Source organism: Sardina pilchardus, chromosome 12 (genome assembly GCF_963854185.1).
Source record: "Sardina pilchardus chromosome 12, fSarPil1.1, whole genome shotgun sequence".
NCBI lineage: Eukaryota > Metazoa > Chordata > Actinopteri > Clupeiformes > Clupeidae > Sardina > Sardina pilchardus.
In genome coordinates, this window is record NC_085005.1 from 11951403 (window position 1) to 11977569 (window position 26167).

Genomic DNA, 26167 nt, shown 5'->3' on the forward strand with positions numbered 1-26167 from the left:
TTCTTTAATATGCCAGAAAAGCTGTTTTAACCCATAGGGAGATGATATGGTATACTGTATGCTCAACATATTTGCAGGTCATGACCCACATTGGCCTCTGCCCACCACAATAAATATTTCAACTGTTGTGATATACTCCCTCAAAAAGTAAGATTGCCTTCAGTCATCTTCAGTATTTGTACTTTATTTCTTGTTATGTCCAATGGCAAATGCTATGTAAAAAATCAAAATTTTACAGATCATCTGAAGACTCGTATGGTTCTGAATCACATTTAATAGTAAGGACTATGCCGTATGCTGTTTCTGTCATCAAATGTTCATTAAAGCACTCATATACACCTATACTGAGGTCACAGGTCTGTTGGCAAAGTGATTTAGCTCAGCAAGTCTGAAAAACAATCCATGACATGTCAGCACAGGGGTACAGCCTAAAAACTGTGGTGTACGATGTCTCCTTCATTAGAACTTTAAAAAAAGAGTATGTGTTGAGCCTGTTTGAGGAGCTGTATATTTTACACATTCTTTCATCAGTACATGCTCTCAGGCTTCCGCAAATAACAGCTATTAGTGGTGGGGATTATCTGTTGCACCTTGATGAAGGACCTTGGTCCGAAACGTGCTAAATAAACCTGGGAGCTGCTGTCAGTGTGCGGACCTTTATCATTTCTTTTCACGTCATTTTGGTCCAGCACCTGCACTACTTAGATGTGCACGCATTCTCTTGCTTTTGGATTATCTGTGTCCCCTCTGTGTACTCCATGTGCCTGAGTGATTTCTCCAGGGTGAAAGGACAAGATGGGCCACTGAAGATCTGAGATTTGTGTCCCAAGGCACCCTGATGATACTGTAGCTGGGCCACCTTCCCACAGTGGACGCTGCCATGGAGCATGTGAACTCTCCAGTGACTGCCCTGCTCACTGACCACAATTACAGCCTGAGTGTCAGGCTGAGGTCATTTTTATTCTGACAGTTTTCATTAGACAAAACGTGTAATATGCCTTTTATGACCTCCACTTTTCCACTGGTTTACTTTCTCTTCAAATTGTGTGTGAACTGAAGAATAAACAAAGAAACTCTGAACTCACAGTTATCAAACTGGAGCATGCAGGAACCTAGAGGATTCATGCCTTGTTAGTTCATCTATGAAAATGCATTAAAAAAAATCACTGTATATGGTCATCTGTGTATCTGAAGGTCTATCCATGTTCTGCAAATAGATGACATATTGATCAAAATGTAAAATTCAGAACATGGGCATATCAGAGGAATGATGTGATGAAATTAACCGAGCACTACGCAAGACTTCCTTGGACTGGTGTCATTTGTATTTTTTTCTGGTGTTGTCAGATGTGTTGTAATTACAACCTAATGCAAATAAAAAATGATCTACTTTTATTCCTCATTTGTCTTTATTAAGAACATTGCTCAAAATGACATACTAAAAACAGTGAAGCTACATAATGGATCAACTACAACCATGGTATTTGGATGACATGGTTTGCTCTGAGGAAACTTGTATGACATTAATATTGCTGAAGCCAGAGCCTATATGCTTATGCTGGGTATAGAATGAACATGTCTTATTAAAACGAACTTATTTCCATCTCTTCCTATGAATTGCACATTGTGTCATAAAAACGATGCTACATAATTTGGCTAAAACGTCGACATAGGCCTGAGCCGAAGGGGGCTGAGTTCTCTATGGCCACTTATGACACTTTCCCACTATTTACAGTACTGTATACCTACACATACCTGAGTGGGGCAGTAAGTTTCTTTTTTTCACGCGACTTCTTGCTACAGCACAAAAATATGACCAAAAAATGTGATCATTTCACGACCTTATTGAAGGTCAAGCATGGCTTTGTCTTTTTCGGTGTAAAACTATTCTTATTTTACGCATTACGTGTCCACAGGTGTCCTGCCTCAAATCTCCATCATGCAGTCAATATTAATCCGTTTTTAATCAACTACAATTACAAATCTCTCTTTAATCGCCAATACTGAGGAGAGACCGCAGACACTGTGGCACGCACTTAAATCAGTTCTTGTCATCATCACTGGCCGCAACCGTCCCAGTGCTGATGCTATGCGTGAGAGTTTTCTTATCAGGTTGAGAGGTTACAGGAGATGATGCATAGTCTGCATCATGAAGGTCCGGAGGAATATAAGCGGAGCCTTCTGAGAATGTCATGTCCAGTTGTGTATCCGTGGAGAGGAGAGGACCACGGGTGTACCTGACATCAGTTTGCGAAGAGGCACTGACTATGGGTTCTTGTGAGCCTGCAGTTGGTGACGTTGAATCCACCGGCTCTGGCGCATTCAAGACAATAAATTCCGGGAGAGAGCGGTCCTCCATCCCAGAACCATCAAGTATACCCTCCTCAATCCCAGTTGTTGGATCGGAGTAAACATCCGACAGCAAGATATCTTTGTTCTGCGTGTTGTCTGTGACGTGCGTCTCAGAGTTTGGCTTGCTGGTGGCGCTTTCTGTCGGCCGTTCAACTATTTCTGCATGTACCGATTTTGTTGCTGAGGGTGTCCTGTTTGTCGTTGGATGTCGCGCATCAGCTCCACTATTACTATGCGTTTCTAGAAATGTGTCCTCCAGCATGGGGGTCGGGCCTCCGTAAGTAGATTCCCTGTGGGGTAGCGATTCCGAAGGGGCACCCGTGCGCTCTGATGTCAAAAAATAGCCATGTAATGGGCTCTCGGTTTTGCTCTGATTTTCTTGAGGAGCACTGATGACGGTCATGCCAGTGGTGACAACCCCAATGGTTGAAGCGATAGTCGGCGTCGGAGCATCTGTTCCCCCCGATGATGGTGCTAAGCCAGATGTTGGTTTCCATATAAGGCTGTAGTATATGGCCAGAATTATCGCAGCAAGAGAGACCGATAGCACATACGCAAAGACAGTAGCCAGTCTTACCCACTTTTTATTTGTCTTCGCAGCCATTTTTGCCTTTTTGTCCCCAGTGTATGTGGCGGGTTTCCCCCGCTCCATATTAGGCATGAAGTCTCTGTCCTTCATCTGGCCACGATTTCTTGCATTACGCTCTGCGTCTCCCGACTTGAACATATATGCCTGCGATTATTCCAAAAAACGATGCAACAAATCACATTTCCTTTTTAGCTTAAAAGATACAGTTGTGTCTTCCATTCACCTCACTAACCCGTCTGCCAGTCTATACTTGTATCAACAGAAAAAAAAACTAAGCTGGTTTAGACTACTTTAACATGTGCGTCTCATTCCTGATATCTCCATCAACCAAAAAACAAAAGGCCGTGTATAGGTTCCGCAGTCTGGCAAGATATGCTGTGGGGCTTGCTGAATTAGATCACAGCATAGGCTACACATGGACGTCCCCAATGATACTCAGCAAATGAGGCAGCTGTTTTGCTTTCGGACCCAAAAGGAGAGGCGGACCTTTAAATCCACATAATCTGTGGCGTCAGTCAACGTCTTGCAAATGCCAGGATTTTCGTTGCAGGTGCAGTCATGCTGCTGTTGGTGCTACACAGTATACGCAGGGCTTGCCAGTGACCAGGCTATGACGTTCTGCGTGAAGCTGACGTGGATCTTTTTTTTTACAAAAACACAAATCAATAACCTATGTCTTAACATTCTTCACATGAAGAGTGTTTTGTGCCTCAGTTAACACGTTTAAGGTCTGTAGGCCTACAAAGATGCATCCGTGCACATTTGTTGGCAGAATATTTATCTTAAAAAGTCAAAACATTAACAATTATTTGATTCTGCATCTTGGGTGGCTCTTTAATGAAGATTTCTCCTCCATCATATTCTGTTTTTATCTTGACATATAGTATCTTGCTATGCTTACCAATATAGCTAGTTGAAAGAAAATCACTTGTGTTATAAACTTAAATAGCCTAATACATCGGCAATCTCAGTCTCTTCTGAAACACACTGTTTTCAAACACAATTGATTGTAACCATGTAAGATGTCATGTTTGTTCTGCTTTCCCCTGTTGTGGACAAGTGCATCTGATAACTCAGAGGAGCTGACCATGAAAACACCATTTCCTCTTATCTGTGAACTACATCTGCTGACCACCCCAGAAAACAAATAAGAACCAAGATACATCTAATTCATCTTGAAGTGCACTGCTATTTCAGCTAAGATTTTGTTGAAGTAAATTCAAATGATCTCAAAACTAGGTTTTATCTAACTAAGATCGCTTGCTGTCTGTTCCATGTGCTCTCAAAAACACTCCAGTGAAACAACAGAGCCTAAATAATTTCAGCCAATTTGATGAGCTGTTGTAGGCTAATACCACCATCTTTCCCTCGGACTGTTTGACTTCTGTATTCACAGAAAATGACAGAGATTCACTTTAATCGGTCTTGTATGAAACCGAGTAGGCCTACGAATGAGTTTCCGTATTATTAGTTTACACGTGACATTGAATTGTAGGAGCTGTGGTTAAGACAAACAAACCCCTCTTTCTTGCTTTCTCTCTCCATCTCTTGACAGTATTGTAGAGTATTTTACACTTGGATATAATAGAGGACAGCGCCAGCCATTTGACCTCTGGAGTTAGGCTATTGTTGTCAGAACATCCAGGAGAGGAAAAAGAGGAAAAGTTCCAAGGAAAAGTTGCATAAAATGACAGATCAACAGCAAAATGAGCTGACTTTTAGGGGTGGGCAGTGAAAAATGGATTTGTATTTGCAACATGATGTTGAGTATTCCATCTCCTGCTGGATACGGGTAGAAATGCATTTTTCTACTTTTTATTTTATCTGACCAATAATTTTGTGAAATCAGTCCAGTCCTAGACTGAACTGCTACAGTGCACAGGATAACTGTGTAGTAATATTTGGTTTCGTTTTTTTTGCAACTATTTTCACTTTTCCATTTCATATGCATTTATTTAAAATTCTCTTTTATTCTATTTTTATTCATCTCTCATTAAATGGCAAATACCATGCTACCACACTTAACCTCTCCATCCTCATTTTCTCTCAAATACCTTGTGGTCTACAAAGCGAGCAGCCCAATTTGAAAACCATAAACCCAAAGTTGCTGACAATGTCACATCCTCAAAACCCTGTGCTGTCTACTCCTTGAAAGTGTTCTGAGCAGATTCAGCAATTCAGTTCAGCTGAATTGGAGATAGGTCTTTGTCGCCACTTGGTGGCCACAACTCTACACTTACAGAAGGATTGTACAAAAAATGATTCAACCATTCTCACCTTCAAGGCTTATAATTTATGTGAAATAACCCTGGTGTATGTTTAAAGAAAAGGAGCAATTTTACAAAAGCTTATAGGCAAAATTACATTAAAAATTCTAGCATGTCAGACACAACTGGTTCCATTTTATCCTGCTCAAAGCTCAAGGAAGAGTTGAAAACCTGTCAGGCAGGACAAAAGAGTAACATTTCAATTAATTTCAGATTAAAAAAAGATTAAAGAGACATTTACAATAAATAAATAAAAAAAAACAGTAAATAAATAGAGAGAGAGAGAGAGAGAGAGAGAGAGAGAGAGAGAGAGAGAGAGAGCCCCTCTCCAGCACTGATTGCCCGTCTCATCTTTTTTTAGCAGTCAGTGGTCCTGAATGTTGAATTCATCTAGGGTCATCTGTAGCAACTCCTTGAACCCGTCCTCTACCTAACAGAAATAAAGACATGTGATGTGAGTCTGACGTAGTATGTTTTTTTTAGGTTATTGTATTGTTAACAATCAGTGTGCATGATTTTATCTGTATTTTTTAAGGCAGCGAATGTTCTTAAAATTTCTCTCAGTAATAACATACAGTAGTGACACATATCTATCTAACAAGCAGGTGTAAGAGAAGACACAAGAGAAGCCTGTGATGATTATGGCATTTCACCACTTGGTGTCAGCATTAGTCAATGGTTAGATAAGGGTTGAGCGATGGAAAGTTAAGTTGATAGTAGAAGTCAGATGAAACTCGAATATACTCAATTCTGAAGGTAAAATGGTGTAGAAATGTAACTGCTTGGTAGTCTGGCTATCACCATACTAAGCTCTTTATTTTAAGATTGCTTTATTTCTGCACAAGAGGTATTATCAATGGGCATTGTTCAAATGACTCCGTACGCTTGGATAGTCCTTCAATCAATCAGACCATGATCCGGGTGCCCCTGGTGGATAAACGAGTTTGTGATTGGACCCAGCAAATATGGACAGGAAGCAGGAGAGATAGATGTGCAGGTTTCTAGCCTGAGCTGCAGGGCGAAATCCCAATCTCAAGCAGATCAGGCTGAGTTTACCTATAGCCTAACTTCTTTGGTTAATTCAGTGGCTTTATGGTTGGATCTATTGGGTGGACATATCTATGGCAGGACATATCTTGACACTTATTGTAGGCTAGGCCCACTAAGGCAAATTTTGGGCTTATTGTGTGGCCGTCATATCCAAAAAGGATATAAAAGGTAGGCCAGTGATGGATCATTGAGGCCTGTATCAGTGCCAGATCCATATTGCCTGCCTGATCCGTTCTGCGCGTGCGTTAATGTCTGCGTTTTTGTGACACTGCCTGATCTGTTCCATGCATGCGCCACTTTATTGGTTTACCGGGTAGCAAGACATTTAAGACAAAGATGTTGCACTATATGGTTATTTTAACAAAAAAAAGGAAATGACTGAATTGGTAAATGGGCCTACTTTGTGATCACGGATAGGCCTTTCAGTCCATAGATTCAGTATTTCAGTGCAGTATTGGAGAGAAAAACAGCCTGTGAGAATAGGCTACTTGCTCTTGTTCTGATTACTCTTGTACAAACACACAAACATTACAAATTGGGGGTCACATATGCACCTATGAACATGTGAATTAGTGGCGGCTAGTTGTCAAAGTTTTGGCAAAGCAAAGCCCATCGACCGACGCCCGAAACAGGTGAGCACCAAACCCCCCCACCCCTGGGTAACATAACTGGAAAGTAAACCATGTTTACCATTTTTCTTTCCCTGAACTGTTCACCTCCACTTCCTGCTGTACTGCATTCTGATGTACAGTATCCTCTCTCTCCTGTTCTTCCCTCCAGACAGTTACTATACAATTACTGATTAAATCACTACAAAATATGAAAATACATAAGTTATTTACGAGGTACTGTAATTTCATATCTCGATAATCATGCCAGATATCTCGATATCGATACAATACAATTTGACTAGCCAACAGGTTCGGTGAAAACCAAGCATTTTTCAGGAAAAAAAAAAAACATAAAACAATAAAGTTATTGATAAGAACTCACTGCCAGTCATCAACATTAACATAGTTACCAACAAATAAAAAGTAAAAGATTTTACTGCTACTCTGCCTCAACAATAAATAACCATTATATGCAGCAGCTGGTGGAAGGTGAACATTTTATACAGATTATAGCCTACTATGTTACAACTCCACGTCTCAAAATATTGTAAACAAAGAGAAGCATTGGCTATAGTTTACCCAGATAGCAATTTCCTTTGGGCCGGATCCGCATGAAAGCCTTTAGATCCGTATGTAGCGGACCTACGGTATCTGACTGTGGGCCAGATGTAGCCCACACCTAATAAGCGGACTCGTGTTGCAGATCCGTACAACACAGAATAAGCGGACCCCTATCACACCCAATAAGCGGACCCGTATCGAAGATCCGTAGAACACAGAATAAGCGGACCCCTACCACACCCAATAAGCAGACCCGTATTGCAGATCCGTACCACACACAATAAGCAGACCCGTACCACACACAATAAGCGGACCCGTACTGAAGATCCGTACAACACAAAATAAGCGGACCTGTACCTCACCTAATAAGCGGTCCCGTATTGCAGATCCGTACCACACAGAATAAGTGGACCCGTAGCACACGCAATAAGCGGACCCGTATTGCTGATCCGTACTACACACAACAAGCAGACCCGTACTACACACACAAGCGGACCCGTATTGCAGATCCGTACCACACACATGAAGCGGACCCGTATTCATGGGTTTCATCAGGTCCCTTTGCACAGGTGTATCAAGCACCATGCAGTCTGCATTGATAATTAAGGTGCTTGATTGTATACACCTGTGGAAAGGGACCTGATGAAACCCATGAATAGGGCTCAGGATCATGACGTGAAAACTTCACGGGCACAGCCATATTGGCAGCCTCACTCCTTAGTTTACTATGGATTACTATGGATTTACTCCCACCTATTAGTGTGTTCCTGTTACTTAGTTTTTGCCTTCTTGGTGCTGTGTAGTTGGGTGTAACCGCGCAACCCACGATCGCAAGAGGAAGAGAATCGCTAATACTATATTTCTGCTTCTTGTCTTCTGCGTCTGAATGAATGGATATTACGTTCGGTACGCTACCAACATGGTGGCTATATTCCTAGAATGCAAGGCGTGTGCCCGAGCCCTATTGCAGATCCGTACCACACACAAGAAGCAGACCCGTACCACACACAATAAGCGGACCCGTATTGCAAATCCGTAGGCCTACACACACAATAAGCGGACCCGTATGACAGATCCATACCACACACAAAAGCGAACCTGTACGGGTTCGCTTATTGTGTGTGGTACGGATCTGCAATACGGTTCCGCCTCTTAGAATAGAATATATACTTTTTTGTGTGTGGTACGGCCTCTTAGAATAGAATATATACTTTTTTGTGTGTGGTGCTTTGTATGTGGTATGGGTTCGCTTATTGTGTGTGGTACGGATCTGCAATAGGCCTACGGTTCCGCCTCTTAGAATAGAATATATACTTTTTTGTGTGTGTGGTACGGCCTCTTAGAATAGAATATATACTTTTTTGTGTGTGGTACTTTGTGTGTGGTACGGGTCCGCTTATTGTGTGGTACGGATCTGCAATGCGGTTCCGCCTCTTAGGCTATGTGTTGTAGCCTACGGGTCCGTTTCTTTTGTGTGGTAGGCTACGGATCTGCAATACAGGTCCCATATTACATATGACTTTAGGCAGACATTCACAACATCCCCAACTGGTCACCACTATAAAAAAAAACTTTGCAGAAGAATTAAGGATAGGCTACTGCTTATCACAATTTTATGTCTTTATAAACCTCATGGTTTAGATATAAAATATAACCTAAACATTCTCTGATAACTTTAATTATATTTTGTGTAGGCCTACTTTGTTGAGGTTTGCTTCCCAGCATGCATTGCAAATATTAGTTTTGAATTTTGAAACAATATGGTTGGGACTTAGCTTATAGGCTAACCTACTCCACTGATGTTTTGAACAATAACATTAGGCCTACTAGATATGACCATTGACTTAGTACTTTATTAGGGGGAAAATACACCGTGGTCGTGAAAGTATCAGACCTAACCGAGTATAAATATCCAGCTAACTATCAAGCTATCTAATCAGCTGGACGTGATCATCATTCAACAAGTCGCATAAACAGGTAAGTCAAAGTAATATCATATATACAATCAATGCACGTAATTGCTAATCATTGCTGTAGGCTAATGTCTGCTTAAAGATAATGACAGGTGTTTCACGTTCATTACTAATTACCGCACGCCATGATATTCGTGACAGAACTACTTGGGGGAGGGGAAAGCTAAACGGCACAAAAATAAGTTGGGTGAAAGTCGAGATAATTAGATTTTTCCTCTTTTTACGTCGCGGTGAGAAATACGTTCTTTAAAATGCTCTGAATCATCGCCGGGACGTTGTCTTGTTTGTTGGGAGCAATCTTAGCCCTTATTAGCACCAGATCAGTAAAACGGATCCAAAACAATTTTGGACCGATGTGCGTTTGGACGCTGAATCAGGTCCACTATTCAGATCCGTGCCGGATGTCGTGGTAGGTGTGTTTTGCTATCTGGGACGGACCTGGACGAGTGCAAGTTCATATCTGCCGCAGATCCGTCAAAAGGATCCAAAACAATTTTGGACCGATGTGCGTTTGGACGCCGGATCAGGTCCATTATGCAGATCCGTGCCGAATGTTGTGGTAGATGTGGCCCAGTTCCGTCCCAGTGTAGTTTTGCTATCTGGGTATAGTCTACTGGTTGGACTGTTCAGTTTCCCCATGTGTGTTTAAGTTTCAAGGTAGGCTGATACTATTTCTCCTTGGTACAAGTCCTTTTGAGTATTGGAGTTGGACAACATTGGTAGCCTATTGAGATGATCAGTCAACTTAAATGCAAGAGTTTTAATCACAGGTGTACAGCATGCTGGTGATGCTAACCGGATTTAACAATACTTTAGCAAGTAGTCTTCTATGCGGCATCGCTTTCACGATTGTGAATGTTTTATTTGGATTAAATGTGCACGCCGAGGGGCGGGTGTCCATTGAGCGTGCACGAGAGAGATAAAGAGAGCAAGAGAAAGCGGGCCAAGGTGAGGGGGCTTACACTGTTTGGTAAAGTTGCACGCACAGTCTAGTACATAACAATGAAAATCTGCTAAATAAATGTATGCTTTCATCCGAGCAGCATCAGGTTCTGTTTTGACTGTTTTGATTCGTCAGTGAACTTGCACTTACGTTTTGGCATGACTGAAGATGCCGGGTAGCCATGCGCTTTGCCAGAGGAAGTTTGCGCTAATGAGGTTAAATGTTTAGGCCGAGAAAATCCACCAATGACGGAAGCTCTGAGGTCAGGCTCTATACCCTACACTTCAACTCAAGCCCTAGCTAAGACGTGTTTGTGTGGGAATAAGAATAAGGTTTTGGCTGCTGACACCCACCAGGTGTGTGAAGCATGTCTAGGTCTGCAACACACCCAACCCAAAGCGCGATAACATCCCTAGGAGTGTGTGAACACTGCGCCCGTCTTTCCCTCCGGTCTTGAAAACGCAGGCTAGCATGTCTACCTAGCCTCACCGGCGGCGACCCCTTGCTGGGAGTGGATGATTTCCATCCCCTCGAGTCAGCAACCCTTATCCAGGAGCCGGCTGGCACTGGAGGACAGGGCGCTATAGCTGAGGCGACCAGCTCGATGGTCTATCGCCTATGTCTGACAGCGAAGCTGAACTCTCCTTGGAGGTTGGCTCCATCAACCTACGCTCCCTCGGGGATGAGGATAGCGACCTAGTCCTCCCAGCCACTTAGGGTAATCACCCGTGCGGCGTGAAAAGTGATAACAGTGCAACCGAGGCTGACGAAGCCGCGAGCGTGGGTCTTTACAACGTTTGGCCAGAGGCCCAGAAAGAGACTGTATCCTCTCGCTATGAAGGGAAAAATGCTCCCGAAGGCTCAAAGCTCTACCCGACGATTTCCAGTCCGACACGACTGAGAAAAGCTACAAAACTGTGGCGTCGGTGGTGAGAGCTCTCAACGCCTCATCCCTGCTCATGGCCTACCAAGCCAAGCTGGAGGAGGACCTCTCATCCTCTCCCAACCAGTCTGCTGTATGGGACCAAGTGTGTGTGGTCACAGACACACAGGTGTGCAGTGCGGGCTATGGCCCTCATGGTCTCCCAAGAGATAGAGAGCTAGCAAAAGAAAAAGACCCAGCTGCTAGATGTGCCCGTGGACCCCAAAGGCCTCTTTGGACCAGCCGTGGCCACTATGCAGAAACGGAACGGTGAAGCGCTGTAGCTATGCCTTTCCAGAAAGCTCCCAAAGCACCCAGGCAGACGCTCACCGATGCAGCGGCACAGGCGCCAAGTCCAGCCAGGCACTCTCCCCTCCTCAAGCCACACCGGCAGGGGGAGATAACCTCCCTGCTAAACAAGAGAGCGATCAAAGTAGTCCCTATCAAGCAGAGCCATGACAATTTTTACTCAAGGTATTTTCTGATTCCACAGAAAGGAGGGGGTTTGCGCCCCAATATTAGACCTACAATACATGCTACAGATACTTAAGGAAGTACAGGTTCAGAATACTAACCAACGACGCACTGATGCGCTTCATTCGCGCAGGCGATTGGTTCACCTTGGTGGATTTAACCGATGCGTTCTTACGTCTATCCTCTCCACAGAACGTTTCTCAGGTTCGCCTTTTGAGGCGAGGCCTAAGAGTGACTTTGGCCTTGCACTCAGCCCTCATATCTTCGTGAAGATCACTGAAGCGGCTATCGCGCTGCTCCGGAATAAGGATTTACGTCTGGCTACTATTATCAACAACTACCTGGTGGCTGCGCATTCGTGCCAGGGAGCGCGGCAACACATGGCTCTCATAATGGAGCACTTAATGTTACTGGGTTTCAGAATAAATTGGGAGCAAAGCGTTCTGCGAGCGCGCCTCTCAGTGCAACGGGTCTCAAATGAGTGGCATCGCTGGGATTGAACCCCTCGTGTCACAGCCATTGCCGCGTCGCAATCAAAGCAGTCTGCTAATGCTGCAGCCCTGGAAACACCCACTCTTCCTCACAGAGGGAACCTTGATGGGCGCCGTCCTACACAGGAAAGTGGTGACGACGGACGGGAGAGCAACTCACGAGGGCAGGCTGATTAACTGGCTGTGGGACACACAAATGCGACCTTTGAACATAAATCATTGAGAACTTGTGGCGGACTGGAAACTCCACAGTGATGTGGTGTCTCAGACTTGGTTGCGGAATGGTTGGATGAAGGTGGATTCATTCGCCTCCGGAGAGAGTGCGCAATGTCCAATGTTTTTCTCCATGGACAATCGGAACGCTCCATTAGGGAAAGATGCGTTGGCACGCCAGTGGCCACACGTCCTACTCTTTGCTTTCCCTCCATTGGAACTGATCACTCCAACACTTGCCAAGGTGCGGGAACGGGGCCTCTTACTTATCCTCATAGCCCTGCGCTGGCCAGGGAAAAGGATTTGCTAAAAGGTGCCGATGGCGAGAAGAGGTTGGTCAGCCTTATCCGTTCCTCCCGCCTTATCCGTTCCTCCCGCCTGATCCGTTCCTCCTGCCTGAGCCGTTCCTGCCGCCTTATCCGATCCTCCCGCCTGATCCAATCCTCCCTTATCCGTTCCTCCTGCCTTATCCGTTCCTGCCTGCCTTATCTGTTCCTGCCTGCCTTATCTGTTCCTCCTGCCTTAGTGTGTACCTCTTCTGTGTTATCTGTTCCTGTGTAGGAAAGTGAGGAGAATTTGAAATGCTCTCATCCTCCAGATCCAGCGTTATGTTCATATAGGTGAGGCATGGGTTTATGGGCTTTTTGTGTGGCGGTGTGGGTGTGTGTGCGTGTGCGCATGTTAGTGTGTCCGTTTATAAATTATGTGTGTGTGAGACAGTGAGTGTGTGTGTGTGTGTGTGTGTGTGTGTGTGTGTGTGTGTGTGTGTGTGTGTGTGTGTGTGTGTGTGTGTGTGTGTGTGTGTGGGTGTGTGTTTAGCTCCTCTGCATGCTTCAGTCTTCGGATCCTTGGATCAGGAGTCGAGCACGCTAACAATCCTGATAAGAGCCCAGGCTACTAGCTTTCATGCCAGCAGCGTTCATGAGGCGTCAGGGAGTGAGACAAGCACAGCTAACTAGCTGGCATCCGTTACACTCACATGAACCAAAATGGAATGAAAAGCCCTTTGAGAACCACAAGGCCTACACAAAGAACCTTCCACTGTAGTGAAGAACCATTCACGTGAATAAATGGTGGGAAAAGGTTATTTATTTTGGGAACTATCTAGCCTTCTGAAGAACTATTCAGTGTACTAAGTTCTGGAAAGTCACAACAGCACAGAAAGCTATCATTTATCAAGTTGGCCAATAACCCTGATTTGATTTGATTTACAGCTGAAAGTAGCACTGCTTGTACTGTGGAAAGGACTGCTTGGGCAATATTGAAAGAGATATTGGTCACGTCATGACTATGCTAGTGGAAGTATTTCACTGTTATGTAACTGCTGAGTACATTTGCCTACAGTAATTACAATCAGATTGTTTATTCTTACAGTGACGATCAAAAGTGTTGGCACCTATGCTAAAAAGAGGAATATAAAATCATCTTTTGGAAATGAATCTTAATGCCTTAGGTGAATATATATATATGTGTATATAAAGATATATCCTCAACCTTTAAGGACAACAATTTTCTTGAGTGAATAATGTATTATAAAGAAATACATGTTCTTTCTTAAAATACAGGGGTCATAAGTATTAGCTGGTTTGATTTGCATTGAGCTCAATGAGCATCTAACCAGCTAATAGGCTAACTGAAATAACACCATGCCAACCTCTAGGTATGGTGAAGGGTATTTGATGATGTGGGGCTATTTTATCTTCAAAGGCCAAGGGAACTTGACCAGGATGCATAGTATCCTGGATCCAAGAAATAACTTGCTTTTAAAATCTGCCTGTCTCTATAGGAATTTAACATAGGGGTGCCAATATTTATGACCCCTGCATTTTAAGGATGAACGTTTATTTATTTATTATACATTATTCTTTCACAATCATTCTTTAATGATTGGTGTCATTAAAGGTTGGATATTTCAAAAAAAAAATCCAATTTCCAAAAGATGATTTTATATTCCTCTTTTTAGTCAACTTGAGCATGAGAGCCTGCCAACAATTTTGATCATCACTGTATATACAGAGGGGTATTAAACTTATTGTGCTGCAGATAGGGACTCCCCAGGTCAAAAACAACCAAGTCTATGTTGTACAACATAAAAAATATTTTCACTTTGCATTTTACAGTATTCAGTAATTGAATTGAACATGGCATGTTGATTAGCATGTCTCCACCGTCTGTAACCTTGTATGTCAGGGGATGAAACTGACCTTAACCCTTTACCCTATGGCCCTGAGTCCCTAAGTTCATCTAACTTATAGACAATAAATGTACTGAAGATCCATCAGTCTGCTTTGGAGATATGAACCAAATACTGCATATGAGTTATTTGTGTGACCCATTGTAACCTTGACTTTTGACCTCAAGACCTAAATTGTGTTTCCAGCTCTTTGACAACTTATAGTGGGTAAGCACACCAAGTTTGAAGAATATCTTTCAATTGGCTTAGGAGATATCAGCTATTATCAAGATGTGGTACCATACGTTTTTGGCCCAAAAGTCATTGTACCATGCTCCATTCAAAGCCCTATAGTGGTTTTTCGGTACAAATCTACGCTGTAGGCACCAACAATTCTTAATCTACAGACAATTACGATTAAAATGATACCAAATATGCTTCCGCTATATTTACTTCCACCTTTGACCCTTTTCTAGGCTAATTCGCTCAAGTCCCTCCAGTCAGCGGCCATCTTGGTAATGTACTTCCTCATTCAAGTGAATGGGGAGACATATGTAAGGGTTACTTACATTGCAGTAAGGGCAGGATATGTGTAGCTGACAACTGACACATTGGCATGATGAATTAACCCCATGCATTTCTGTGGAGGATTTCTAATGTGTGCCCTCATTAGATAGTCTCTGGTATAATGCCATTCTCTCTCGTCGCTGATTGGCCCAACCTTTTTGGGATCTAATGTAAATGTGACCCTGCAAAGCGAAACCAGTCACTTCGGTAACATTTACAAAATTAAGCTATTGTGCTGCTCACATGAACGGCCATAAACGACATGTATATCGGCGGTATTACACAAACTATATCGCTAAGATAACCGCATCCAAAGTTGACATGGTTCTCAAGTCACGATATGCCAGAAGAGGAGAAATCACCTTTTTAAGCGGCGCGTGGACAACGGGAATGACTGCAAATGTGTTGAATCTTCGCCGGGTTTAATAGTCAAAAGTATGTTTCAATTCCATTCATGTTCCAATCAAAATGTGTTTGAAGTATAGACTTGTGTGGTGAGTCTAGTTGTAGGATCAGTAAATTTATTGACAGTGCCCAATGCAGTGCAATTCTCAGAAGAAAAGATCAAACTTTAATCTTGGATGATCATACCTTCTTGACAGGAATGAACAGCACACATTTTTTTAGCAACCTCTGTTGTGAAGTCAGGGAAGATTGACAGCTTGCTGCCCATATGTGGAACTGCACCTGCTGCAAGACGGAGGATCTGATCTCTTATGTGACTGTTGTGCTCTCGTTGTACTCTCCCATTCACTTATAGCTGCCCAATAACTTATAGCTGCCCAATAACTGCCCAAAGTGGGTTACGAAGATGGCTGCTGAGTGAGAGGACTTGTTTATTCATGGGTCCCTTACCACAGGTGTATAAAATCAAGCACTTATAGTTTATATACTTGCAAGTGATCAGCCAAGACGCATTTCGTTCACACCAGTATTCTAATATGCGTCTCAGCTGATCACTTGCATTCGGATTTACCTGTAGAATGTAACTTTAGAATTTAGAATGTTTATCTATTGGTCTACCATCATGGACGAAGACGCATAAGGACGTATTGAACGTTCACACTACAGAACATATGTGGATACATGCGTCTTAAACCACCTCCACATGTGGTTAAGAACAATCTGATTCCAAACCGTTTTGGTCATTGTGCACACCAGTCTTTAGAACAAGACACTTGCAATCAGATTTGCCCAAGACGCATTCTAATGACTAGTGTGAACAGGTTCATAGATTATGAATGCAGACTGCATGGTGCTTGATTAATACACCTGTGGAAAGGGGCCTGATGAAACCATGAATAAGGACTTATTTGCTTACAAGGATATTACAAGGGCCATTCTCCAGACCAACTCATGGTTAAGTGACTTGCTCAAGGGCACAACAGTGGAAGCTGGAATTGAACCCACAATTTTTGCTAGCCCAACACCTTAGCGTCTGCGCTACCATCTCTCACAGATAGATATATGTTTTCATCTTATTATCATCACATTACGTTACAAGGCTATAATGCATGGGGTATGTTATACACCCCTTCTTCCTGGAAAATAGTTAAATAAACAATATAACTTTGAATTAAACTTTGGAAATGAATTATGGCATATGACTATTAAATATTACAGGCTAATCTTACACATTTGCAAACATTTAACAATGTTCCACTAAGGTTCAGTAATCCATTCAATGACATATTGTGGCCTTAATGATGCAATCAAGCACTGTACACATTACACAACACATTAGGGTCGAGCCAGACTAATAACACTGTCAAGGGATTCACTTTTGTTTTGTATGTGAAACTGAACTAAAACAGAGTGCGGAAAAGGTATGTTCCTTTCGGCAGGTGTAAGTAAACACCGAGCATTACAAACAGGTTTTTAACACCCCTGATTGCCTGTGAGGAGGTAATGAATCCCACTGCTCAGGTAAGTGTGAGAGGGTGCTGAGGGAGTCTGGCTTTCGACTGACTGACTGACTGACTGACTTGGAAAGGACATAAGCTTACATCATTACACAACTTTTTTCTACTCAATTAGATGAGAACTTTTCTTCTCTTTCTGTTTTAGTCCTTAAATTTGGCCTTCTCCCATATCTGACCAGTGCACAAAATGCTAACATTGCCCCATGATAACACAGCACTGAATTTCAACATTAAACTGAACCTCCTGCTGAAACTACACCAAAAATCATAATTAGAGAAAGAGGTAACACTTTGCTTAAAGGTTTCTACATAAAGGTGACATGACACTGTCATAAGCACTATCATAGACATTATGAACAAGTCATAAACGCTTATCACATAATGCTTCTGTCATTAAGTGTCATTTGGTTTTTGTCATAACAAATTAGGGTTAGGTTAGGATTAGGGTTCACTGATATTCAAGTGTTACCGAAAATAAAAAATATAATAATATTGTATGATGCTGCTACCTATAGAGATCGCCAAGACATGTGACCAACGTCATCAAAACACAAAGAATTATGGGTATGTTTGGCTCGCCTGATGCCAGCCCATGTAAACTAGTGTTCTGGGCCTATGATCTGGCATGATAATAATGAATACTTAGCGTGAAAAAATTGTGTGAAAACCAGAACATAATCTTACGCTTCCTTACTGCTGCTATCCATGCCATTCCTCGCCTTTTTGTCACCTCTGAAACATGGTGTGTAGGCCCTATTATTTTTCCACGCTGGAAAATGATAAAAGATAAGCTTCATGTTACTCTATTGAATTTTGTAACACAGAAGGTAAACCACATTTCGACAACTGCACTTCGTTGTTCCCGCACGTCAGTAAAACAACTTGGGCCACTGATTCCCAAAATGCGTTGCGTTTTACATCACGTTCTCAATCTCTATACATAAATACAATCTCCATATTCTTCACATTTCTACAAAGTATGTGTGCATACTGCATACCTTATATTTTTATTACTGTTTATTTTCTCATTTACAGCCCAACAAATCATTTCATTCCCTGCTGTGACCCGGTGATTTTCACTGGTAGGAAAGTGCATATAGTAAGGAATCATGCAATCATGCCTACAGAGTGCTTTTGACAAACAAAACATATAAGAATACAAGTGGTTGGAGTACGACAAAAAAAACTGTATGAATAAAATAAGGCCACTCTAAACTGTTGCTGCACAACGATATCGGTATCCTGATCCAACCCCATCTCTCTATCTGTCACTCTCTCTGAATATGGGCCAAGATCACCCAAAAGCCATTCCAAAACCAAATGTAAACTGGTACAACTGGAGTGTGTGAGTGAGTCTTTGTAGTCTCTGTAGTTGCTGTGCACATGGATTGTTCATTTAGAGTGAGTTCCACTTCTCCACTGTCCCCAATTAGGCCTTATTCACACACTACAGTATATGACCTTGGGCCTTCCATTTTAACCGATGGCAGTTGTTAATGCTCACATATTTCAGATATTTTTCTTAGAATTCTGTCAAATTAACTGAACCCAGGACACAGTAACAAACGTGGTGGTTCATCATGCAACAGTAGAGGAACACAGAACAGTGTGTTATGATATACCGCAATAGTATTTTATAAAATGAGGATCTGACCGTAACGTAAGAAACAATACATATCTGATCATGCTGTAAAATAGATAAACAACAATACTCCATTTAATCCAAAGATATTAATGACCAAGAGTGTGGGGTTAATTAACACCAGGGGCATGCCCAAGGGACAGGGCTGTTTAACTGGGCAAGAGTGTGAAACCGCTCCGGACAATAGCCCCTGGATGACAACGATAAATATGAGTCTTTATCACTTGGAGTTGTCGAAACGTTCCGACCACACGGTAAGAGACAACCTGTTTGTTTTCTTGGATTATTTTTTTTATAAAAACACATTTAAACACAATAATTACTTTTGATATAGAAACTTTTTAATCGAGAAAAATTGAGATTGAATTCTTATCTGAAATTGAGTTATCTGGTATTTATGATGGACATTGTCCACATTTGCAGGACAACTGGGAAAATTGAATGTATCATTGATGATGAATAGTACTGGTATGTGCTGTGAAGTATTTGTGTATCATGTAGGCCTATGGCATCCCTTCACTGTATGGCACATGTTTAATAGTGCGGTTTTGAATGTCTTACATTCTTTTTTACATTCTTTTTTATGTGATCAGATAAGATGGCAGGGAAGAACCAAACCTATCCGGACAACAGAGGTGCAGTTCCTCTATGCTATGAATCTGTGAATGGCTCCTGTCCTAGGTTCATCTATCCAGTGGCGATTCGTGTGCCCCTTTACATCTTCTTTGGAACCACAGTTCTGCTAACGGTGATTGGGAACTTACTGGTGGTCATTACTGTGGTCCATTTCAAACAGCTCCGTACTCCAACCAATTATCTCATCGTGTCGTTGGCTATGGCCGACCTGCTTGTGGGTGCCTTTCTGATGCCACCTTGCATTGTGCGCTCTGTGGAAACCTGCTGGTATTTGGGTAATTTGTATTGCAAGGTTCACTCGAGCATTGATGTGATGCTTTGCAATGCATCCATTTTGAATCTATCTTTCATTGCTGTTGACAGATATTACGCTATTTGTCACCCACTACGCTACCAAACCACCATAACACCCTCTGTGACCATGGTCATGATCTTTATCAGCTGGAGTGTCCCTGGCCTTGTTGGATTTGGGATGATTTTCCTTGAGCTCAACATTATGGGCTATGAGGAGTTCTTCTACAACAACTTCTATTGTGAAGGAGCTTGCATTTTGTTTCAAGGCGGACTGTCTGGGGCTTTATCTTCTGTTCTTTCCTTTTACATTCCAGGAGTCATAATGCTGAGCATATACGCAAAAATTTACATCATTGCACAGAAACAAGCTCGGTCAATTCAAGACAAGCACAATATGAAAGGGACCTCTGCCTCCAAAATGGAGAGGAAGGCCACCAGAACACTTGCCATCATCATGGGTGTATTTTTGTCCCTCTGGCTGCCATTTTTCATTTGTAACATAATTGATCCATTTATTGGTTATTCCATTCCACCTTTGGTATTTGACATGGTTGTGTGGATCGGTTATTTCAATTCAACCTGTAACCCAATTGTATATGCACTGTTTTACAGCTGGTTTAGAAAAGCATTCAAAATGATCTTGTTTGGTAAAGTTTTTGGGCCAAATTCATCCAGTGTAAATTTGTTCCAGGAGTGATGTTATTTTGATGTGGTTGTACTGTCAATAACATAAGTGAATGAACTACTTGTTGAATGATGTGAAAGATGTGAATAAGTGTGTAAATACCATTGCCAATGGCAGCAATCTTTTTTTCAGCAGTCATTATTTGGAAAGAGAAACATAACTTTGTGTGTCTTTCAGTTGAAACTCATTGTAGATTTGAGTGGCCATGTCTAGTGATGGGGCGGTGGTAGCACAGTGGTTAAGGATAGCATGCAGCCAGAAAAGTTGTGGGTTCAATTCCCAACTTCAACCGTTGTGCCCTTGAGCGAGGCACTCAACCCCGAGTTGCTCCCTGGGACAATGGCCCTTGTAATATGTAAGGGATAATCAACGACGCGCCGTGCGTTTATAAAATAATGCATAATAAATAATAAAGTGGTAATAAGGACCCGACGCCGCAGGCATTATTTTCCTATAAACGCACAGGGCGCGGAGTTGATTATCCCGCTTATACCACTGCTACTATCATTTCCGTTTATATTGGCGCTGTCTTAGATACAACGTTGTTGTTTTTACCGTTACATTGACATTGGCAAATTAATATTCAAGTGTAATAAGCCCAAAAGTAGGGAACTACTTCATAGCCGTGCGGTATATAGAAAAATAATGCACGTTCCAAACAGCGCATCACAATAGGAAATTTGACCAAGCAGTGGTATAAAGCTGACATAACAAGTTGTGTTGGATATAAAAATTTAAAAAAAAAAACATTGCCATGACGTAAAATATAATGGGCTTTTTGGCGATTCTCTCATGTAAATTTACTGAAGAAATGTCACTCTCTCATGTCTCCCTTTATTGTGAGTTGTTTGAACAGCTTTCAAAAAGTTAAAGTGAATGCTCTTTAACACTGAAAATTATTATGTAATATTTGTAAAAAAAAAATTGTATTGTATAGAGGTATCACTATGCTCACTAATTGTAAAGAAATTGTATAAATTGTGTATTCGCATGTTTCATTCTTTAAATTATGCAATGGAGAGCTGAAGTCATTCGGAAAATCCTAATGTCTGATTGGTTTAAAAATGAGCCTCAAGACAACGTTTTGAATTTGCCGCAGTATAAATGTGGACACTGGGAGGAAACACACTTACACTTCTAAACCCCTACCCAATGCTTTCAAAGGCTTAGTGATAAGACTAGAAAAGGTAAGATAAGGAAGTATGTGATAATGTTATTATTGATTGACTTTCATATTTCTCATTATGTCCTCTCCTAAATCAAATAAGTGACAAAGAGATTCAGTGTTTTACCTCTTAAAAGGGGGCACTGTCCTGCTTTATATTGTTAAAATACTACTGAAATAGTTAAAACCTTTTTTTCTGAACAGATTCATGAAAATGAACATTTCTATAGTTCCGAGAGTGCAGTTCTGCTATGAAGGACTGAATGGCTCCTGCATCCGAGCCAACTACCCTTTATCCCTCCGCATACCACTGTATTTTCTCTTCACTTCCACAGTCATTGTCACAGTGGGGGGAAATCTGCTTGTAATGGTTACTATTTTTCATTTTGTGCAGTTGCAAACTCCCACCAACTACCTTATTTGCTCCATGTCTGTGGCCGACCTGTTACTGAGTGTTACTGTAATGCCTCCGACCATGATTGAATCTTTGGAAAACTGCTGGTACTTTGGCGACTTTTTGTGTAAATTTTATGCCTGTGTTGACATCACTCTTTGCAGTACTTCAGTTTTGCATCTGACATGTATTGCCATCGACCGTTTCTTTGCGATCAGTCAGCCCCTGCAGTATCACAACAGAATGTCAAGATGTGTGGCACTCACTATGATCTCTGTCAGCTGGGGTTTGTCTGCCATCTTTGGGTCTGCAGTAGCATTTTCCCCTGATGGGGAGCATGCCGCTGAAAGCACTGATTCTGACTGCATAGGAGGATGCTCGGCCTTACATGAAAAAGAGATAGGTGTCTCGTACTTTTTTGTTTTCTATTTCATCCCATTGACTATCATGTCAAGCATTTACCTCAGGATTTTAGTCATTGCAATAAGACAAGCTAACATCATCCATCAGACCAACAGACAAGTCAGAAGTGGCAAACACAATGTGATTAAAATGGATTATAAGGCCACAAAGACACTTGGAATTGTCATTAGTGTGTTCATGTTGTGTTGGACTCCATTTTTTATATGCAATATTGTAGATCCGATAGTAGGGCATTCCATACCTGCACTTTTATATCAGATTTTAATGTGGCTTGCCTACTTAAACTCTATGTTTAACCCCATCATTTACGCCATCTCCCATACTTGGTTTAGAAAACACTTCAGAATCATACTAAAGAGACTGTTATAAAATGGGTACTCATTTACTCATTGTGTTATATTCTATGACTAAAATGATTTGGTTACATATAAGCATGTTTAAATATATGCTCTTGCATGCTACAGTCCCTAAATTTGTTTTTTCCTGAATTTTGCTCATGTGCTAGTGTGTTAGGACTTCCTAGGGTCTTTTAACAATGATAGGTTGCCAACAATTTTGAATTATAGAGCATGCTTTAACTCCGGGAAAAAAAATACAGCAGTCATTCATCATTGCTTCACAATCTGTCAGCAAACACGAAATTCCCAATACAGGGAAATTCATTTTACAGCTTTTTACTGCTTTGGTGCATCTCTCAGATCAGAATTTAAATTCTCAAAACTGTGTTTGTTCAAACTCCATGTCCTCTCATCACTTATGTACATAGTTGAAGCAGTTTCTCCCCATCCTCAACAAATAGCAACGCTTTAGTACATCCATGCAACTGATTTTGTACAAATGTCTTTTTTTACTATCATTATTTTCAACTGCTAATGTCATGTGGGTCAAAATGCACTATACTCTCACAGAGTTTTGACTCTCCGTGGAGCCATCAAGAGATTTAAAGAACCATTTAAGCACCTTTAATTTTTAGTGTATATACTAGTTCCTTGCTGAGTAGTCTTACCCCTGACACAGGAACGTCAGGATGTAGGCTATAGAAAGGTGTAGTGGTGCACAGCTTTGACCACGGGGTATTTTAGTGTATATTGTTATTTTTTTAATTTGCATTTTCAAAACTGTGATGGCAAATAAAGATAAAAAGATATAAAAAGGGTATAAATAAAAAATAAAAAATATATTTTATCTTTTCTGATCTCATGATTCTACGATATTTTTCTGTCCACCCATTTGGCAGTGTCATCTTCAGTCAGAATAAACATATTGGTGAAGTTTTTGTTTGTTTTGTTCCAAACTATTGTCCAATGCACTTTATGAAATAAACTAAAAATGAACATATGTGATGTATAATCTCGTCAGCTGATTCTCTGTACACGTAGCTTTCCTAATAAATAACTATTCAAAGCTGTTGTTTCATTACTTTATTTAGCCAGGGAAAAACAACTATTTTACAAGTGGGCCCTGGCCAAGAATAGTCATTTTGTGAGATCATGAGAGAGCTATATGCTGTCCTTCAGTGATAATCTGAACAAAAGTGAAAAGTTCATTGGCTTTTAATTGTTTCAATGGTGTACAGTATGTCCGTACCAACATCCTCTAGCTCACAATCTGTTAGTGAAAAATCTAATGGCAACATGATGGACAACCCAAAGTGCCCATTACAGGCTGGGAATATGAGTGTTAAGGCCAGACACGTACGTGGCGCGCCGCGTCAAGAAAAAAATTAGAACTCCATTGTTTTTTATGGAGGAAAGCCCACTAACGTCTACTGTACAGCAGCCGCACAGGGATAGAAAACTGTTCTAAAATCCTGCGCATCAATCCCACACCGTTGAACGGTGTGTCCGGTGGGTGCCGGCCTTTAGGCCTATACAGTACATAAGAGCAAACACACCATAGATACCTATCATAGATATATAAGTTGTATCAGATGTATGTTCTAATTTGCTCTTGGTGATTTTCAAAGAGAACTTGTGAACCTGAAATAGACAATCACCAGACATTCACAACGTGTTGAGACCAGGCCTGGAGTGCAAAGCCATCCAAAAGTTGTGCCTTTCAGATGAGGTGAGTTTTACTTGCCCTTTTCACAATTTACATTAGTGTTTCTGTTCCCCTACAAAATGCACACCAGTAAGTGAGATACAAATGTGTTTTCTTCTTTGCAAATTCATTATTTTGGGACACAAACCCATGTTGCAACACGGTCTGACCGTGTTGACAAAACCCACAAATGTCAGAAGAAAATCATTTGCCATTTCTATAATGAATAGGAACTATTTGATCTCATCTCAAACTATATCATGTGTTAGTGTCATATACAAGGAAACTGCGTCAGCAGCAGTGAACAAACAAAAAAAAGATAAGTCTTTCTCTATGCTTAACTGCATGACCTCTATACGCTTCAACAAAAGCTAAAGCTTCAACAAGGTCAGCGCTAACAGAGAGCTATTACATCATTTAGAGAGTTTGTGTTTACCAACACCTTTAATTGGCAGAGACACACTGGACCAACATAGTTCATTCCCAATTAGCCTACACATGTGAAAAAGTGAAACCTCCCGTATGACCAATTAGCGTAGACACTAGGGATGCCTTTGGATGCACAGGGTTACTGTCCTTGCTGGCCACTGTTTCCCGGATGAGTGATCACTTGCGTTATTAGTCAAAAGGTTAGTCATTTTGAAGGTACTGAAGTACAGGATAACATAAACATTACAGGCCCATTCTCCACAAGCATGTGGCTATATGGTTTATAAAAAAAATACAATAGATTTCAGACTCACATTATAGCAATAATAATTGTCCTCTAACATGCTTTACTGTTATAGAGTTCACAACATCATATCAGGAAACATGAGGAAGACCCTTTGGTGCCACAGCCATCTCAAACTGGTGTATTGTTTAATAAACAGCCGAGTATTAAAGCCAGTCAGCTGTCAAAGTCAGATGGGCAGCCTGAGGCCTTAAGGCCAACATCCACTGGCAGCATCTGGTGCGTTTCAAAAGATGCCAAAAGTTCAAAAGTCCATTACAAAGCCAAGCCAATTGGCAGCATCTGGTGCGTGCCGGTGTCAGAAAAGTAGGGCTGTCAATTGATTAAAAATCAATTAATCTGATCAATTACATACTCTGTGTAATCGTATATATCATTTTTGCTGTGAAAGCATTTTAAATATTTAAATTCAAATGAATCATTGAATAATCAGCAGTAGTGCCATTAAAGTTCACTCTTTTATTATTCACTGTTCAAATAATGGCCATAACAATCTATAATAAGACCTAATATGGTGAGGAAATAAATTCAAAAGTGCCTTTGGAAGAAAAACAATTCACACAGTAAAAGGCATTTCAGGCCACAGTTATAGGGGCCTCAATGTCAACACTGTTTCTTTGCATTGATTTGGTACCATAGAGTTGACGAACTCCGGTGATATGCAAATTCCTTGCTGCATTGCAGAGGACTTTATTTTAATCAACACTTTATCTTATCAGCACCACCAGGCCATTTTTTAAGTAAATGTTCCAATAAATGATCTTCTCTCTCCTTCATTTTACAGTCTAATGCAGGGGTCTCAAACTCAAATGAGCTGGGGGCCACTGTAACCAACATCAACTGGTTGGGGGGCCGCATAGGTTGCCCCCCCCCCCCCCCCAGCATATGATGTCTGGATGACAACTACCTCGAATTATGCACCTCTCAGTAAATACTGAATGTTGAACATATTTGAGCAGTTTTACTTTACTTTTTTTGTCCTTTCCCCTACATAAGAAATTAACAGCAAAACAGTAAAATGTAACAACAGTAAACTATGGCTAC

General features: G+C 41.4%; 2 protein-coding genes across 2 annotated transcripts; one reads left to right on the plus strand and one right to left on the minus strand.

The window, feature by feature from the left end:
• Nucleotides 1-1413: 1413 nt before the first annotated feature.
• zgc:153157 (uncharacterized protein LOC751674 homolog) lies at nucleotides 1414-3363 on the minus strand. Its single transcript, XM_062550855.1, has one exon. The coding sequence runs from the start codon at nucleotides 3077-3079 to the stop codon at nucleotides 2042-2044; it is 1038 nt and encodes a 345-aa protein (XP_062406839.1). The 5' UTR covers nucleotides 3080-3363; the 3' UTR covers nucleotides 1414-2041.
• An 18348-nt stretch (nucleotides 3364-21711) lies between these two features.
• LOC134098348 (trace amine-associated receptor 1-like) lies at nucleotides 21712-22716 on the plus strand. The gene has a single exon (XM_062551380.1). It carries the CDS (start codon nucleotides 21739-21741, stop codon nucleotides 22714-22716), a length of 978 nt encoding a protein of 325 aa, XP_062407364.1. The 5' UTR covers nucleotides 21712-21738.
• The last annotated feature ends 3451 nt before the right edge of the window (nucleotides 22717-26167 follow it).

Bases quoted from the DNA above. Each gene is read 5' to 3' on its own strand.
- zgc:153157 (XM_062550855.1), bottom strand. From the start codon at position 3,079: ATGTTCAAGTCGGGAGACGCAGAGCGTAATGCAAGAAATCGTGGCCAG.
- LOC134098348 (XM_062551380.1), top strand. From the start codon at position 21,739: ATGAAAATGAACATTTCTATAGTTCCGAGAGTGCAGTTCTGCTATGAA.